Raw genomic sequence first — 17,000 nt, forward strand, 5'->3', positions numbered from 1 at the left:
GGTTTTTGAAACAATCGAAAAGAGCTCACTTGTGATATCCCAGTTTAAGGGGAAGAGCTTTCTCTGAACGAAATAATCGCACGATACTATTGACAGTTGATTTATTATGCGAATATCCCAAATACACGCGCTCACACATATTGTTCTACGAAAAATGTATCAAATTATTCCGGACAGAATTGGATCTCATGGAACAGCGACACATTTTTGCAAATTCCCGTCTCATTGGGAATTCATAGCGAAACTGCACGCGGCAGCGAATTTTCTATCATCGTCGGTCTAAATGAAAAGCAACAGTTTTCTTTGTCGTCAGCCTAGGCCCCTCACAGGCGATCCGGTTTCCATGTAGAATAAAATTAGCAGGGCAAAAAAGTATTCAAATCCGGTCTCTCGCATCGATATTTTTACGCATTGTAATAAAGGCACGTTTCTGACAGTGGAGTTTTCCGCCTGTCGTGTCGAAAACGGGAGAATATTAATCGATTGGCAATTTTCTGGGTGTCGCGAACATTTTATTGTGGTTCCAAATCCCGGCATAACCGAGGTTTATTTCAATTCTGCCGATCCTGGAGGAGCACATTGACGGCATGACCGGAGTGAGTACAATAAAACAAACGTCATACACGGCCTGCATGAGGAAGCATTATAATTGAATTGGCTACATTCAGAATACGTACCGTACGTGACTTTTTTACTAGACGTAAGCGAGATGAAGTTTGATTTGTTGTGCCGTTGAAACGGTAGTATGAGGGAAACCTTGCAGGCGGAGGTAAGTGTGTTAGAAGTGGCCAATGATTTGATCAAACATGAATTCAATTTAGTCTGTGTTTACTGCAACTTTTCTCGCACGTATGTAAACGGGGCGCTTATTATTTAGCTAGGTTTTCCCCATTGTATTTATTATTATTATTATTTTTTTTTTTTTTTATTTGCGAGGTGTAAGGTGTAAGTGTGTTTTATTGAACATAAAGCAAAACGTCTTTTTAAGACTAAATCCTTCTTTATCGACAGACAAGTGAGGAACACTCAGTTTAAATCAAAATAGCTTTTAACTGAAAACAATACCCAATTTGCTGAATAAGGTTCGGATATGCCAGAATTGTTGTAACCTCCCCGCTCCTTTCCTTAAGAAAAATACTGGCTACGCACTTGAGCAAAGCGACTGCATTTTATTAAAACCCATAAAAACCTATCTTTGACTCCTTTCAAAAGGGGTTTGAATAAGACTCCAAAAGCTCAAAGATGTTAACATTTCTCAGGAATCAAACAACTGTCTAGTTTTCATTTAAAAGTGTAACTCTTATGAGTTATTTTAAGGTACATTCAACTAGAAAAAATTGTAGAAAAAAGAATATTTCTCGAGATCAGTCATCTAAAATTCGGTCCTCCAATTTGACGATTTTTGTCAATTTTGTACCATTTTTACGAGCAATGATTTTTTGAGTTTCAATTCATAGACTAAGAATGTTTTATAAAAAATAACTCGTTGTGACCAGTTAACGTAAAAACACAAAGCACAATTTATTTGTCATTTCGCTGGCGCGTATTTAAATTTATACAAATAGTTATAACAAAATTACAAATAATATTGAATTATGTAATACTACTACAAATTTAAGGCATTCATTTATCTCCGTCAGATTCTATTTTAAATCAATTGAAAGTGACACATGTAGGATACGAAATTACTATTCGCTGCTCTCTTATGCCATGCGTTTCCTGCAATACATCTAATAAATATGTTTAGGCTGGTAAAAAATTAGATTATTCAGAAACATTGGCAACGCTCGGGGTATTCAAGTGCCTCATTGGTAATACAAGAGATTTTGCAACTATAGTTTATTGCTAATTCTTTTAATTATATATTTTCATTGAAAGTGTTTCGAAATGTTAATTTAAATGATCCATTATGTAGTTGATAAATAAAATTTTCCTATTTAAAACCTTTCCTTATAACTAATAAGTAAAAATCGTATTCCAAATATAACAACCTACAAACCTAGCAACAGCTTTCCTCGCTTAAAATCGGGTAATACTAACACAATTATTGGAACAAAAAAACATGATCTTTGTTTTACTGATTTTTTTATCATTCCTATTAATGTGCGTTAAAATGCAACATACAGGAAAACATAACTGTTATTTTTTGTGTGAGACTGTCGATTGCGTGAATCGAGTTTGCACAAGGAAGCAAAAGACACCCAAATTGGGAATGTTAGGAAAATGAACCTATACGAAAGACCGGTATTGTTTGTTCACGTTTGCGTTAGCCTTTCACTTTCTTATTGCCTCGAAATGCAGACATCACCCATGAAACAAAGTTGGTAGGTATGAAACAAAGTTGTGAAGCAATAAATTAACTACTTGCCACCGTTAAGCTTACTGGCTGTTATGCTAAAAATATTTCGCCTGTTAAGCTACACTGCAAACGCGAGTAAACATGTGCGTGCAAATGAATTGCATCTCTATTATATTTACCTCTATTTCAGCTTAACTGAACAACTTTTATAAATAATACAATTGAAAATCACCCAATTTTGCTGTACAGTACAATAGGGTACTAAGTCCATAAACTCTTCTACTTCGAACCTATCAGAAAGTAACGCTTCCAACGCCAACGGTACGTGGCGGTTTTAACTTGTGAACGATAGTTTTAACGACGGGCACCTTGACCGGGTACGGCTGCGGGATGTGTACCGGAATGTGCTTCTCCACCGGATAAGGAACCGGTTTCTCGATGGGAACTGGAACCTTCTTCTCCACCGGGTAAGGGACGATCTTTTCAATCGGAATGGTGATTTCCCTAATCACTGGTACCTGAGGGTGAAAAAAGCGGATTATAAAAAAGATCGAAAAGCCGGGAAAATTCTAATATGAACAGTGAAAATATAATTTCGTATTTAAAAATAATAATCGGAAAACTATAATCGTAGCTGATAGAAAAGTTCGGTACCATTTAAAAACATTCATAGGTTTATTTTCTACGGCACTTGTTGTTATTATGAATGGTTCGTATTCGGTACGAAAACACATTCGTAAGACATTTTGCATCAGAATATGTTTTCATACTCGTTTATTGTCATGCTTCGTTATCGACGAGATCGGACAGTGAAGATTGTATGTAAGAGAAAATATGCCTTTGCAATTATGGTCTGCTTAACGTGCAGTTGTCGTAGCTCTGTGGTTTGCAGCGTTGTCGGATGTTCTTACGGAAATATCAGAAACGAACTCAGCTTCGATTCTCGATCATGTCAGCTTTTCTCAGAGAAAAAAGAGATTTTGCTATTTTCCGATAGATTTCGGTATTTTTATCGTGAACGTCTTCGTACTTTCGTATAATGCACGAAGCATTTTTTTTAAATACTATACTTCGTACGGATATAACTTTGTACGAAACATTCAGGTCTGATTTTACGAATCTACTTCGTGGTAGAAAACAATTCAAGAATTCGTAAAACAAATCTGGCTTTAGTTTTCAGAAGGTCGCATAATGCATGCAAAATGATTGACTATAAAACATACTTTATTCTTGGTGTACTCTAAGTTTACCTCCTTTGCCGCGTCTAGACATGTTGAAATGTACTAAAATTTACTCGTTCTTCGAGTAAAATAGCTCCAAACTAATCCTGAAATTGTCTCGTTCTTAATAATCGAAAACCGTGTAAAAAAGTATTTGAGTGTAGTGAGGAGATCCAACGGCATATTCAAGCAGGAAATCGGACCTACTTTGTCCTTCGCAAAACGTTACGATCAAGAAGCATAGGCCGCCACATGAAGCTGACAGTGTACAAGACCCTTATTAGACCGGTTGTTCTTTATGGACTTGAGACTGTGACACTGCTGTCAGAGAATATACGCGCCCTTGCTGTGTTCGAGCGGAAGGTGCTGCAGACAATAATTGGGGGAATACAAACTGAAAGCAAAGAGTGACAGGCGTATAAATTACGAGCTATAGGTACTGATTTGAAAGATTCTTCATCTGGCGAAAGTTGGTAGGCTGGGGTGGGGCGGACACATCGTAAAGATACCGGCCGATAGTGCGACGAAAACTGTGCTCTTTAACAACCCCGCCGGTACCAGGAACGAGAGGCTCTACGTGCAAGATGGCTTGACCAGGTTCGAAGTGATTTGAGACTTATGAAATGGCTGGGAAATTAGCGCCGAGTGACCCAAGATCATGGAGACGACTGCTTGAAACAATGCGAGCCACCTTGACTCGAGGCTGCTACTGACGACGACCACGACGTGTGGGCACGTTGTACTCCCGACATTTCTGGAGAATTTGTCGGAGAGTAAACTATTGCCCTACGAATTCTTTTGCTATTAGGGATAGACGGCTTAACAAAATTTGGGAGAGCGTCTTGTAGATGGCGGTGACCTGCGTAACCACATCACACCTTTCATGCACTGCTCCTGTAGCATCTCCTCCTCCCAAATCTTTGAAATTATCCAGAGGTATTCCGTTGCTATTTTTGTAGAAATCTGCCGGGAATCGATCCTTTCCGGCGGCTCTGTTGTGCTAATCGATTTCTCGCCGGATCTCTTCGAGGTCGGGAACCGGCACGCTGCTATAGGCATTCCTAGGTTCCTATCTTCCCTTCCGTCTCCTTCTATTATTCCTATACATATCAGGTTTCGGTATGTATCCTTTACGAGATTAGCTCACCTTCTCATAGAACATGCGCTCCTCGTTAGCCCGGAATAGTTGTTCCAGATCTACATGATCTCAGGCGCCATTCTGGCGCTTTTACCTCCTCATTTCCGTCGATACTTTGTCAAATTCTCTCTCGTGGATATGCTTAAATAGTTTTTCCAAGCTCTTTTTTTCCTTTCCATAGCTTGTTGGCATTCCCCGTCAAACCAATCATTTCGTGTGCTCGACAATTCCTCATCTAGCGCCGCGGTTGAAGCCTCGTTGACGGCCGAGTACTCATACTTCATCCGTTTACGTGTGTCGAAGCATCTAGCTCCACAGAGGAAGACAGAGCTTCAACCAGTACATGCGCGTAGTTTTCGGTAAACGGCGGGTTGTCTAATTGCCGAATGTTTAGCCGAGGAGGGACGCTTTGTCGCGAGGTATACACCGTCGATAGTTTTGAGTGCACATATGAGTGCACTGTGCTATTAGGTAATGACTTGAGCCGATCCGCACCCCGTAGGGAGCGTACTTTGGTTATGTTCGAGAAAAACTGGCCATAGATAAGAATATGGTTAATTTGGTTCGAGGTTCATTGGTCAGGTGATCTCCAGGTGGCTTTGTGGGAAAAGAAAGTGCTTCTGATCATCAAGCCGTGGGAAGCTGCAAAGTTGTGGCAACGCTGGGGTCGGTGTGCAAGCTATGGGGCCCGATCGCTGATCTATGCATTGGTTCCCTGCCGACCTGGGCGTTCATATCCCCGATTACGGTCTTGATGTCTCGTGGTGAGCAGCTGTTGTACGTTACCTTAAGCTGCGCAAAGAACGCTTCCTTCTCGTCGTCTGGTCTACCTTCGTGTGGACAACGCACGTTAATAATGATGGTGTAATTGAAGAAACGGCCTTTTACCCTCAACACGTACATCCTCTCGTTGATCGCTTTCCAGTCCATTACGCGATCCTGCATTTTGCCCAACACTACGAAGCCCGTTCTCAGCTCGTGGGTCGCTCCATCGTTCTGGAAAAATTGGACTTTACGCCACGGATCCTTCACACCTTCTCGCCTTTGCGACAGATCTCTTGCAGTGCCAAGATGCCAAACTGTAGGGGCTCTGACTGATCGAGCAGCACCCTGTCGCCACCAACGAAATTTAGCGACTACAGCATCTACATTTACAGGTACCAAGTCTCCTTTCCATGTCCCTATTTCGTCACCTTTGTCTATACCGAACGTTTCGAGTAGAATTTTCTTGACTCTTTTTAGTGGGGTGAGTTTAGATAGGTAACCGTACTAGGGCTTACGCTAGACAACACTGTGCCTCCTTCCCTGTTGGTATACGACCTTAGTTTTCACTGGGTTTGGTTACCCGATCTTCGCTAAGGTTGTTCGTATTCAGGCTGGTACCATGTGGAGGTAGGGGTAGGAGTTGCTGGATATGAGGCTAAGAACCACTATGGATTTATTTTTTTATTTATTTGCTTTTTAGTGGGGCTTTCAACCAGTGGTTGGTTCGCCCCAAACCACTATGGAGTTGTTTCACATAAGACATCAATTTTGAATCAATTCTTTCAGTATATGGATACAATCGAGTCGCTCACCTTTTCTATAATTGGTCACTTTCAGGACATCAAATTGGACTAGGTTTATCGAAATCTTGCCGGGATGAGGAGACTTATCGCTTTTTCTAAGGCACTTCCCGAACACAGATATCAAATTGGCCTAGTTTTATAGCGGTCCTAAGAAATTTTGTTAGGACGAGAGGACTTTATTGCATTTTCTGGCGTACTTCCCAAGCACAGATGTTAAATAAGTATAAGTCTGAACGGTGTTATGAATCTTCAACCTGTTGGGACGAGATGGTTTTATCACTTTTTTTTTCATATAAATAAAGGAAAAATGTATCGAGAACCACTAAAGGCAAGTGTAAAAACTGGAATGAGTGTAAATTTAAGTACGAATGTATACAATCGTTCTGCTTGTAGTATGGAAACATCATTACCGCTATGACAAATCAGCACTACGTACTCCGACCAAACACAGTGTGGATTTTTAGTTAGACAATGCCTAACATTTTTCCATTATTTAAATGTTTGGTAGAGAAACATCAACTGTATTGAAATGGATTCTCACAATTTCCAGTCGATTGATACCAATATCACTAGAATCTATTGAGGGATGACTGAGTTATAATCGTGCAAATTATAACAACTTCTCGTTATATATTCCCTTTTAGTTTTTCTAAAGTGTACCCCGATATAGTAATAGTATCGACAATTTTAGGAATACATTGTTGAGAAATTGTAATCGGAGTAGAACAGTGATGCATTTCAGATTTTTGGGATTGTAAGTCTGATAAACTACCTACTATATATGTTACCGTTTTGCGACAGAATGAAATGAAATGGTTTTCCGTGACGAACTGTTGTAACATGACCAAATTGAGCAAATTATTCATTCTATTTTCATGTGTTTTAGTTAAATATTTTTATTTCGAGCAAAATAAAATGAAACAACCAGGCGCTCTACAGCATTTTTCAATCTCAGCGGTTTATACACTATGCACCTTGAACTACCTGTTTCCAAAATGTATTTTACTTGAGGTGACTTGAGATGATGAAATCGACTTGTCTGGGTGAATAGAACTCAGGATCAGCTAGTTTTACATTGGTCGGAAGAAGCCACTTTTGCTTTGCTAATTTTCTAGTAGGAATGGTTCCACTCGACTGAGGCAGTACAAGGCACGGGATGTCAACCTTATACTCACCGATGTCGGAGATCACAGTTACGACTACACTTTACTTGGCACTCTTGCTTCCTGTTACACCGACAACTTTGGTGTTGGTTGGTCACGGATGCTTTCCAAGTTTATGGACCATGTCGCTAGAAATGGGATATACGTCGGAATCGATAAGGTTAACAACGGCCGTCAAAAGTAGCACTTCTTTTGTTGAGACGCGAGATTTCCGTGTGTTGGAAACGTGGCTAACCATTGCGCCTGACGTTAGTTCACCACCAGCGGACTCCACTGGCGCTTGATTTATTTTGACGGCGGCTTGAGAAGATGCTGCAGACTCAGGAACGAGCGTGAGAGCGTTTACGACGAATCACTGGGATACACCTTGAAGCTCTGGCCCCAAACATTTAAGGATCTCGACGTGACGGCAGCACTCATCGAGCAGTAGACGAGTTCATTCTCGTATCGTTGTTCTAGGATCGTCCACGCTTGAGCATAATTATTATCTTGAATTATCTTGATCTAAGAATCTATGACCCTAGCAGCATCGCCTACCAACCGACTTCTCCAGATGGTAAAGTTTTATGGCATCAAAATCCGGCGAGCGACTCATGCGATCCTGAAACATTCCTTTGAATCGTGGCCAATGTTCGTACTTACCATCGAACGTCGGTAATGGGGCCCTTAATAACTGCTCCTGCACCACCAGCTAGGCTTGCTTCGCTACTTCGGGCTGAGAAGCGGCGACGGCTTGATTAGACTAACCCTCCTCCAACGATTCAATCATAACAAGGGATGGAAAAAGATCGCTTCTAGCGGTCAAGAACATAGAAGCAATCATATTCAGATTCATTGACGTCAGTACTTGTAAGCAACAAATACTTTGTTTCGGTCTGTACAGATTATAACAAACCCAATATCATATCATGCTCATTGATCGATTGCGTTGAGAAATATAACAGATACAGACGATCGGTTGTATACAGTGCGCAAATCTCAATACAAGCAACATTAGTAACCTTTTTTCTTGCAGCTGGGTAAAATTTGGCACTGCGATCGACTGCTACGAGTTGTTAAAAAAACAAAATTTTGTGATTAAACCTAAAGATCCATTGTTTGTCATGATCTGTACGGATCGTGATCTGTGCGTGTAGCGGTAGCTTACAGATTTGATCAAAATCTCTAATTTTCCTTCCCTGATCATAAGGCATGTTTCATTGTAGAGCACTTAAAATTCTTCATACTTCTTCTGCTGGGCATCTCTCTGATTGGCAGCACACACACTCATGATGGAATCATGGACATCATTGAATTAACGGTAGTGAACCTGAATGCACTCGGAGCTGCGGCAGCATTACCGTAGCAGGATTTTCTTCAGATGTTTTCAGGCTTTTTCTAATGCAGGTTACTTTAGCATCTACTTGCCCGCGCTCAGGTATGGCACGATTACTTTAACTCAATTTTGATTCATATGACAGCCATACAGTATTTGAGAAAGTTTTGTAGGAAATATTTGTAGAATTAGAAAACCATGTGGCAAACTTAAATACCTTTTTGCTAAATTTCATTGACGTAGGGTATGTTGCTACATCGTCGTAATTGCCCATTCCCGTCCTATCCAACAGAAATTATTAAAAATATCACAATGCAAAACTAGTTATGAATTTTAGAAATGAAGTCAGTTGCGTAATTTCAATAATATGCCTTAATAGTCGCTTTTCAGTGATTTCAAACTTCACGGATCGGAAGGTAAGTGTGTTTTAGTCAAATCAGTACAAGAACTTTTGGAGTATTCATTACATCCATCCAACGAATGATGAAAATTAGAATGGCTTTACTTAGTACGACGGGAATTAGAAAAAAAAACCCTAATCATTATTTGATTCATGGAAATCAGACGCAATGAAACTAACCAAGCACTTCTTGAAAAATTACATCCCTATTTTTTTCCATGTTGGGTATTTTTATCACTGCGACCATTTGTTTGATCTATTGTGATATATCTCCCATTTTACTAAAGCTATGTTGTCAAGATGACGCACCACTATTAGAAGCGACTGTCATTGTTTGACTAATAGCATTTGTCCAGTCCGGTGATACATTTCGGATAAAGTGCACTACCGTACTGGGAATTGTTCTCCAAAAATCAAAGGGTTCTAACAGCCCTCTGTCGAAGAACCTTAATCTTTTATTAAAAATTGCCGGACATCGGCATAACAGGTGTTCCGAGTCTTCTTTTTCTATGCCACATAAGCGCATATATAATCTTGAAGTTTTCCCATAAGCTTCGGATGTTAGCGGCTCGGACAATGTCCTGTTATTAGACCAGTATAGATGCTTAGATCTTTCTTTGAAAGCTCCAGTAGTTTGCGAGTCATAGAAATGTTTGGAGAGATAAACCGTTTCGACTGCCCAGTATTGAAAGTGTTATTCCAATTTGATTCCACTTTCGTACATTCCCATGCCTTCAGCTCCATTTTAAGGCAGAAGCAGATAGGCCGCAAAAGGGCTCAGGTCCTATAAATTGATGAGAAGATCCGAGTCTTGCAAGCGCATCAGCCCTCTCATTTCCATCAATTCCAGAGTGACCTGGGACCCAATATAAGACGGCAAGACAATTTTTGGAGTGATTGAATACATTCCCAGACGTGTTTTGATGTGCATGTCGCCGACTTTAAAGCATTTACGTCCCTAAGTTGATATAGCATTTCCTCTTACCAACGCAAATATATAAAGAAATTGAATGATATTCAGCTCCAAGGAGCGTAAATGCTTTATTTCCGATTTCAGTAGCTCAGCTTTAACACAAACATTTCTAGCACAGACAAATTAGAAGGTTTCGCCACGTTGTGCAAACACACCAACAATGTTTACAAAATGTTAAACAAGTACTTGCCGCTACTGGTTGCGATACAGGAACGTGAACAGGATATGGCTGCGGAACAGGAACTAGCACTGGGTGGGGAATCTGAATTTTTACCCCCTTCGGGACGGGGACATGTATCTTTTTAACATACGGCACTGGAACTGGGGTTTCGACCTCGATGTGCTGACTTATGGGAACAGTCTTTGCCTTCGTGTGTATCACTTTCGGTGGTGTGAAGCTAGTTTGAATGTAGTCGTCCTCGTCATCATCGATATCATTATTGTAATCATCATGATCTTTTGAAACTACATTCTGATTCGGTGAATGGATAATGCTGTACGAATGTAGAATCGGAATAATTGGCTTTCTCTTGTAACTACTAGTGTAGGTGTGTCTATCATCACCATCTTCGAAAGACATTTCAGAACCTAAGTTGCCAAACTTGTTACCATGTTTAATCGAAGTTGTGTAGCTGGCCATGTATCTAGAGCCGGACGAAGATGCTTGACTGTCTCCCTGATTGACCAATGTATCCGAATAGTAGTCATCGTTGTTGGCGATGTTTCTTAAATCTAGTGGTTGTTTCGTCAAATGATATTCTCCATCCGATGGGTGATAAGACACCAAATACTTTCCCAATAATCTAGCTGGATCTGGCTCAGGAACAGGATCAGCAATTGTTGTTAGCACACTCAAAACAAACGCTATCAAACGGATACAGAATCGCATATTACTAGAATGTTCCGGCATCGCACGAACTGAGCGTATTTATTGTTAATTTTTGTTGTCACATTGGCACTTAGAGTATCTATTCGATTTTTGTACACTATTATTTCCGCAACAAGTTGCTATAAAACAACACCAATTACCACCGACCGTTGCAACACGCACTACTTTGTTCCGGGCATGCCTTCAACAACCACTGGCCATATCACTTTGCGTGCACGGTATTTGGTTTTACACCTTAGGCACCTGTTGTCGGACCGACGTTCAATCGTGAAGTAAACTAGTGCATTTCATCGAAAACAATATTTATATTTGAAACAACAGATAGATATTAGTTACAAACTGGAACGAGGTGCAGCGAATAACCGCAGAAAGGCAAATGGGCCAATTAGACAAACTAACGACAGGGCGAAGCCCGACCGCAGCTAAGCCCGCCGAACGGATTGAGCTTTTTTGTTGTACCGAAGGAAGGATGAAATGAAGCCGCCTCAAATATTAAGTTACTATCCGGAATGGAAAATGATATCACACTGTGTGCATTTTGCTATGCAGAGTGCACTTTAGATCGGAGCGTGTCAATACATCTGTTTGATATAAGGGTCAGGAAGTCGTTCGATATATTTCCTGCTGCCATAGTAAATGGAGATTTGTTTTTCGTAAATGATTGACTACGGGGACTTCTCCCAAGCACATTTAACTATCCTTTGTTTAGTCGCTCTTACTGAATTGAACACATAAATAATTTTAGCTTTATCTATTTTATAATTGAAAAAAAAAACAAACATTCAAATGATTATATAGTGACAAATCGTTTCTGTCACAACCGCATAATTTGAAAGCTTTGGAATTTAGTACTAGAAGATTTTCTAATGCTATATCAAAACTGAATTTAATGAGCTTCAAGTATATCAAGTTTGAAATAAATCCTCGAACCTACTCAAATTACGGAATTGTTCCGATTTTATAAAAATTTCGTGTAGCTGAACAATCGATTGGAAGAGCAACGATAAAACCGCTCCATCTCATACCCTTTTTGATGTCCGTGGCAATAGCACTGAACTTTAGTGCCTTAAATTACTTGCAACTTGCATTAGACACGGTTTGTTTCCAGAGATACCTATTTCTACAAACCAACTGCAGATTACGTCGCACTGCATAGTAAGCATGAGCAAAGGTGTACAATTTGATACCATTTACACGGATTTGCAATCGGCGTTTGACAGAATCAATCACAAAATTTTAAACTCGAGAATCAATTGCTTGGGTTTTCTTCACCAACACCAACCATCGCACAGTGGGCAGAATAGTAAACCGAAAAACGGTACTTTTTGATGCCACTGCATCATCAGATTTATCATTTGTCGGTGAGTATGCGTATACTACAGCCAAATCAGTTGAAGAATGTACCTTTAATTCTCAACACACATACTCGGTCATCCACCGGCTTCCATCAGGTAACTCGTTGCTTTTACTTTCCTAGCACTATGAAACCGACTCCATGTTCTACTTTTCTACCGCCACTGTAGTATACGTGGTAAATACTTAAAAGAAGTATTTGTAATAGATTCCAGTGCCGTTCTGTATTTCCGTTTTCGTTTTTCATGGTAAATGAGGGTTTCGGGGGTCGCGGTACTTACATCCCGCTGATGGGTCTGTCATCTTAGGTATAGCTTGCACGATATAGTGTTTCATATATGAGTACTTGTTCTAAGATAAACGCTGTTTTAGCCGCCCCTCACCAGGGGAACAGGCGCTCAGGTTCGCATCTCCTAGCATAGCTGCTCCAGTATGTACATGAAGCATTTAAGGTGTGGTCATCGATCGTCATCGTTTGACTTAAATATTCGAGGAGACGCAAGCTAGGGGTTTGAGAGAGCCAGGGCTATATTTGACGCTCCTTCCAGGTCACTATCCCCATTTCATACCTAAAGAACGGTATATGGAGACGAAAACTAAGGCTGATAATGATATTTATAGAATAATAGCTGACCCGACAAACTTCGTATTGCCACAAATTAAACTGTGTTGTACATAAATCGTGAATCTCAGATGACCTTTGTCACAATCTCGAGTTTTGCAAGTATCTAGGGAGTTCATGGGGGTTTTAATATACAAATTTTCCTCACAGTAAAGTAGAAAACAAGTACCCCCATTGCTTGGCCTGATAAAATAAAGCGGATTGGACCATTTTGCGGAACACCAATTCTCAGTTGACCATAACGTGGAATATAAAGTTTCGCAGAATACCATTTTTCAAGAAAAACCTTACGCGGGATGTACCATTTCACGGAAAATCTTTTCGTAGAAAGTACCATTTCGCAGGGGTGACTCAACTGTAGGAAAGTAATAGAAGACAATAGATCTAGGAAAATAAATAAACCTAGATAGAAGTGATCTCTACGGGGGGCTGTCCCTCCGCAGTGGCCGGTGCATCTCACGGCAAGTCGCCGGCAACACCCGCGGCCTGTGGCCGTCTCGCGCTGAATCATCTAATGTTACTATTGATAGTTTTTGGTGGTCTTGAAAATTGACTAATGTTTTATGAAAGAGTCTAAAATTTCTCGAGTTCAATTAGTTTTTAGGTTGCGCAAAAATTTCTGTTTTATTTGTATGAGAGTCCCTATCCCCCTACCACAGGGGTGAGGGGTCTCAAACCATCATAAAAAAATTCCTGCCTCCAAAACCCCTCACATGCCAAATTTGGTTCCATTTGCTTGATTAGTTCTCTAGTTATGAGGATATTTGTATTTCATTTGTATAGGAGCCCCCCCACTATTGAAGGGAGAGAGGTCATAATTCCCATCCTAAAGAGGGAAGGGGTCTCAATTGACCATAGAAAAAAATGCCTACAAAAACACCCACATGCCAAATTTGGTTCCATTTGCTTGATTAGCTCTGGAGTTATGAGGAAATTTGTATTTCATTTGTATAGGAGCCCCCCTCTCTTAGTGGGAGGAGGGATCTCTAATACCATCATAACCATCATAAGAACCTTCCCTGGCCCCAAAAACCCCTACATGCAAATTTTCACTCCGATCGGTTCAGTAGTTTTCGATTCTATAAGGAACATACGGACAGACAGACAGACAGACAGAAATCCATTTTTATAGGTATAGATTTCAACCGATTCATTGGTCTAAATGAAATGCTGGCTGGGAAAAGCCACCTTGAGATGCCCAAATCACGAATCCTCAAAGCGGCATAAAAACCCAACATCTTTTCAGTTGTTTTTCATTCATGGTGAACTTATCAGTAACTTAACCATAAATACATTTTGGGACAGAATAGAAAATCACATATTACATTAAATTTCATATATACACATATAATTACAATTGGTCAAGGATTAAAAGTCAAAATGTAGTCTACTACGATTGTATTCTACTGCCAAATGTCGGATTGGCTCCTGCAGGCCATAGTTTGTACGGTGTGTTCCTATGCGTAAAAGCTGTTGATGTCGCTGAGGGCGCGATGGGCAATACAGTTGGAGTGAAGAAAGTACAGCAGGGCTATCGTATATCCCCACTAGTATCTTGTGTGCCATACTAGCGATGATATCTTTCCGCCGTTGTTCAAGGGAGGTAATGCCAATTAAACAACATAGGTTTTCGTAAGATGGTAGACTTACGGGATTCCTCCAAGATAGCATATGACAAATTTTCCTGAAGAATTCCTGTAGATTTTAGCATCATCCGCATAAAGCAATCTACTGCCGGACGGTAATAGCCGAGATATATCGTTTATAAACAAAGAAAACAGTAGTGGTCCTAACGTGCTACCTTCAAGTACTCCCGAATTATTTTGGAACCCACAAGATAGAGACGCAGAATCGAGCCAGGCTTTTAAACCAGCAAACATTCCCAGTTTATCAAGCTTAGCCAGCACAATTGCATGGTCCACGCGATCAAATGCAGCCTTCAAGTCAGTGTAGACTGCATCAACCTGAAAACGCTGGTCCATTGCGCACAAACAGTGAGAGGTGAACTCCAGCAGGTTAGTTGAAACGGATCTTCCAGAAAAAAACCATGCTGTGACGTAGATATGTAGTTCTTAACATGAAACCAGAGATGCTTATAAAAAATTACCTCGGAAACATTTGAGCAAGCACACAGAGAAGTAATTCCTCGGTAGTGTTCCATATTCCGTTTGTCGCCTTTCTTGAACACAGAAAACATAAAGGAGGACTTCCAAATACCAGGAAATTAATGACATTTCATGGAGAGATTGAATAATGAAGCAATTGGCGATTTAAAAGCCTCACAGCATTTCTTCAACAGCACAGCAGGGATGCCATCAGGTCCCGAGCAATAGCACTGTTTCATTCTGCCAACGGCTTCGTCAAACGTGTCAGCTACAATCTCATCATTCGAAGCAAAACATAGTCCAGATACACACAAGAAGGTAAACCATCCTCGTTACGCTTTGAGTTTACAAGCTTCCAAAAAATTTTCGGATTAATCCGAAGATTGCACTCTGTTTTTTGTATACATCCTATTTGTATATGATCGGCAGAGACTCTTGTTTAGGGTTTTATATTTTCGACTAGCTGTTGTAAAGCGTAGACGTTTGGAATAATTTTTGTTTCTCTAAACAAAAAAAATCTAAAGAAACTAAGCGAACTACCATAGGTTTAACTGTAATTTAATGGCGGTCTACCATATAATCTAAATAAAATAAACAATTTAGTTAAATTTGGGAGAACACAAAATCTTGCACAGTCCTACAATGAACTACGAAAACGTGGTTTAAAATGCGAAAACGCGAGCCTTAGCATTTTTAAAGGTAAAACGTGAGAAAAAGCTACAGTGTAGTTAGCAAAGTTGTTGTATGTCATTAATGCCAACTTTTGACAGGAATAAATTTTTGATTAATCCACTATAAGAGGAGATTATTATTAAAAAAAAATTATTTGAAAAAACAAAATGTGTTCTTTGGCAAACTTGTAGAAAATAAAATTTAGAGAAACTTTGTCGAAGGTGCTTAACTATAGTACACTTAACTATAGGAGGGACTTTTGCACTGTCAAGAGTCAAAAGGCTTCAGTGGGTAAATATATAGAATTCAGCATGAAGGAAGGGTAAATTCACAATAAGTTGTATGCCATTGTTTACATTCTTTCGATTGTATTACTGTCAAGTGTGAAATAACTGATAAACAGAGTATATCCCTATTTTCAAGGAAATTAAATATTTACAAAGAAATTGACGAATGTGAACCAGTAGTAAAAATGACACAGATTATTTATTTACTTTTTCCGTTCAACCGTAAGTTGTGCCTCTAATGACAAATATTTTATGTTTTGAGCAAAATCCTTAAGCCAGTTAACATTCGTTTCAAGCCAGTTAACTAAATTTGACTATTGCTACAAGTCTCACAAAAATTTTCAACAAACGATATCGTCATCAATCACCATAAGAAGTTTGATTGTGACCTGATAAAATTCTTAGTGGAACTACAAACTCTAAAAAACCAGATAAAACTGAAATACAGATCACGAGCATTTAGGAAATTGGAAATTATCTTCTTGTAGGAAATTTACAGGAATGTTTCCGAGCATTTATTACAATACAGTAAATTAAAAATTTGTGTGACAAGCATTTGCAAAATATCAATCTTTGTCGAATTGAACCTGCCTTCGTATTTCTACGTGAGCCCCTCGTTCATGCACCTAGCTGCAGACCTTAATATTTTCAAGATGAGTGCGCGGAATTACCCGCAGGCACGGCACATGTTTTTAAAATTAGGGGCATTATCAGGTTAGATCGATTATCTGACTGTTATTCTAGCGAAACTGTTACCGAAACACACAGAAACAAATATTAATTCAAACATCGAGCAAAATATTTCAGGGGTAGATATTATCAATTAAATATCTATCTCTGCATCTTGAACTGCTGACTGATACATTTACAATTTAGCTATTTACAAGTACCCTCCTAAATATGCACTAACTAAATCGATTTGCGATATAGAAGCAGTTAATTTGATTGATGAAAAATACAGCTTCGTTACCAATCCTCGCTATTTCGATTCTAGTA

At 39.6% G+C, this 17,000-nt stretch overlaps 1 protein-coding gene across 1 annotated transcript; it reads right to left on the minus strand.

The window, feature by feature from the left end:
• Positions 1–2,592: 2,592 nt before the first annotated feature.
• On the minus strand, positions 2,593–10,986 carry LOC128745719 (mantle protein-like). Its single transcript, XM_053842799.1, has 2 exons — positions 10,267–10,986; positions 2,593–2,817 (listed from the first exon to the last, which is right to left on the minus strand). Exons 1-2 carry the CDS (start codon positions 10,984–10,986, stop codon positions 2,593–2,595), a joined length of 945 nt encoding a protein of 314 aa, XP_053698774.1.
• Between the last annotated feature and the right edge of the window lie 6,014 nt (positions 10,987–17,000).

This window comes from Sabethes cyaneus, chromosome 1 (assembly GCF_943734655.1).
Source record: "Sabethes cyaneus chromosome 1, idSabCyanKW18_F2, whole genome shotgun sequence".
NCBI classification, from domain to species: Eukaryota; Metazoa; Arthropoda; class Insecta; order Diptera; family Culicidae; genus Sabethes; species Sabethes cyaneus.

Coding starts and splice junctions, on each gene's coding strand:
- LOC128745719 (XM_053842799.1), bottom strand. CDS start 10,986: ATGCCGGAACATTCTAGTAATATGCGATTCTGTATCCGTTTGATAGCG. Junction 2,818..10,266: donor CTGTATCGCAACCAGTAGCG/GCAAGTACTTGT, acceptor TTTCACCCTCAG/GTACCAGTGATTAGGGAAAT.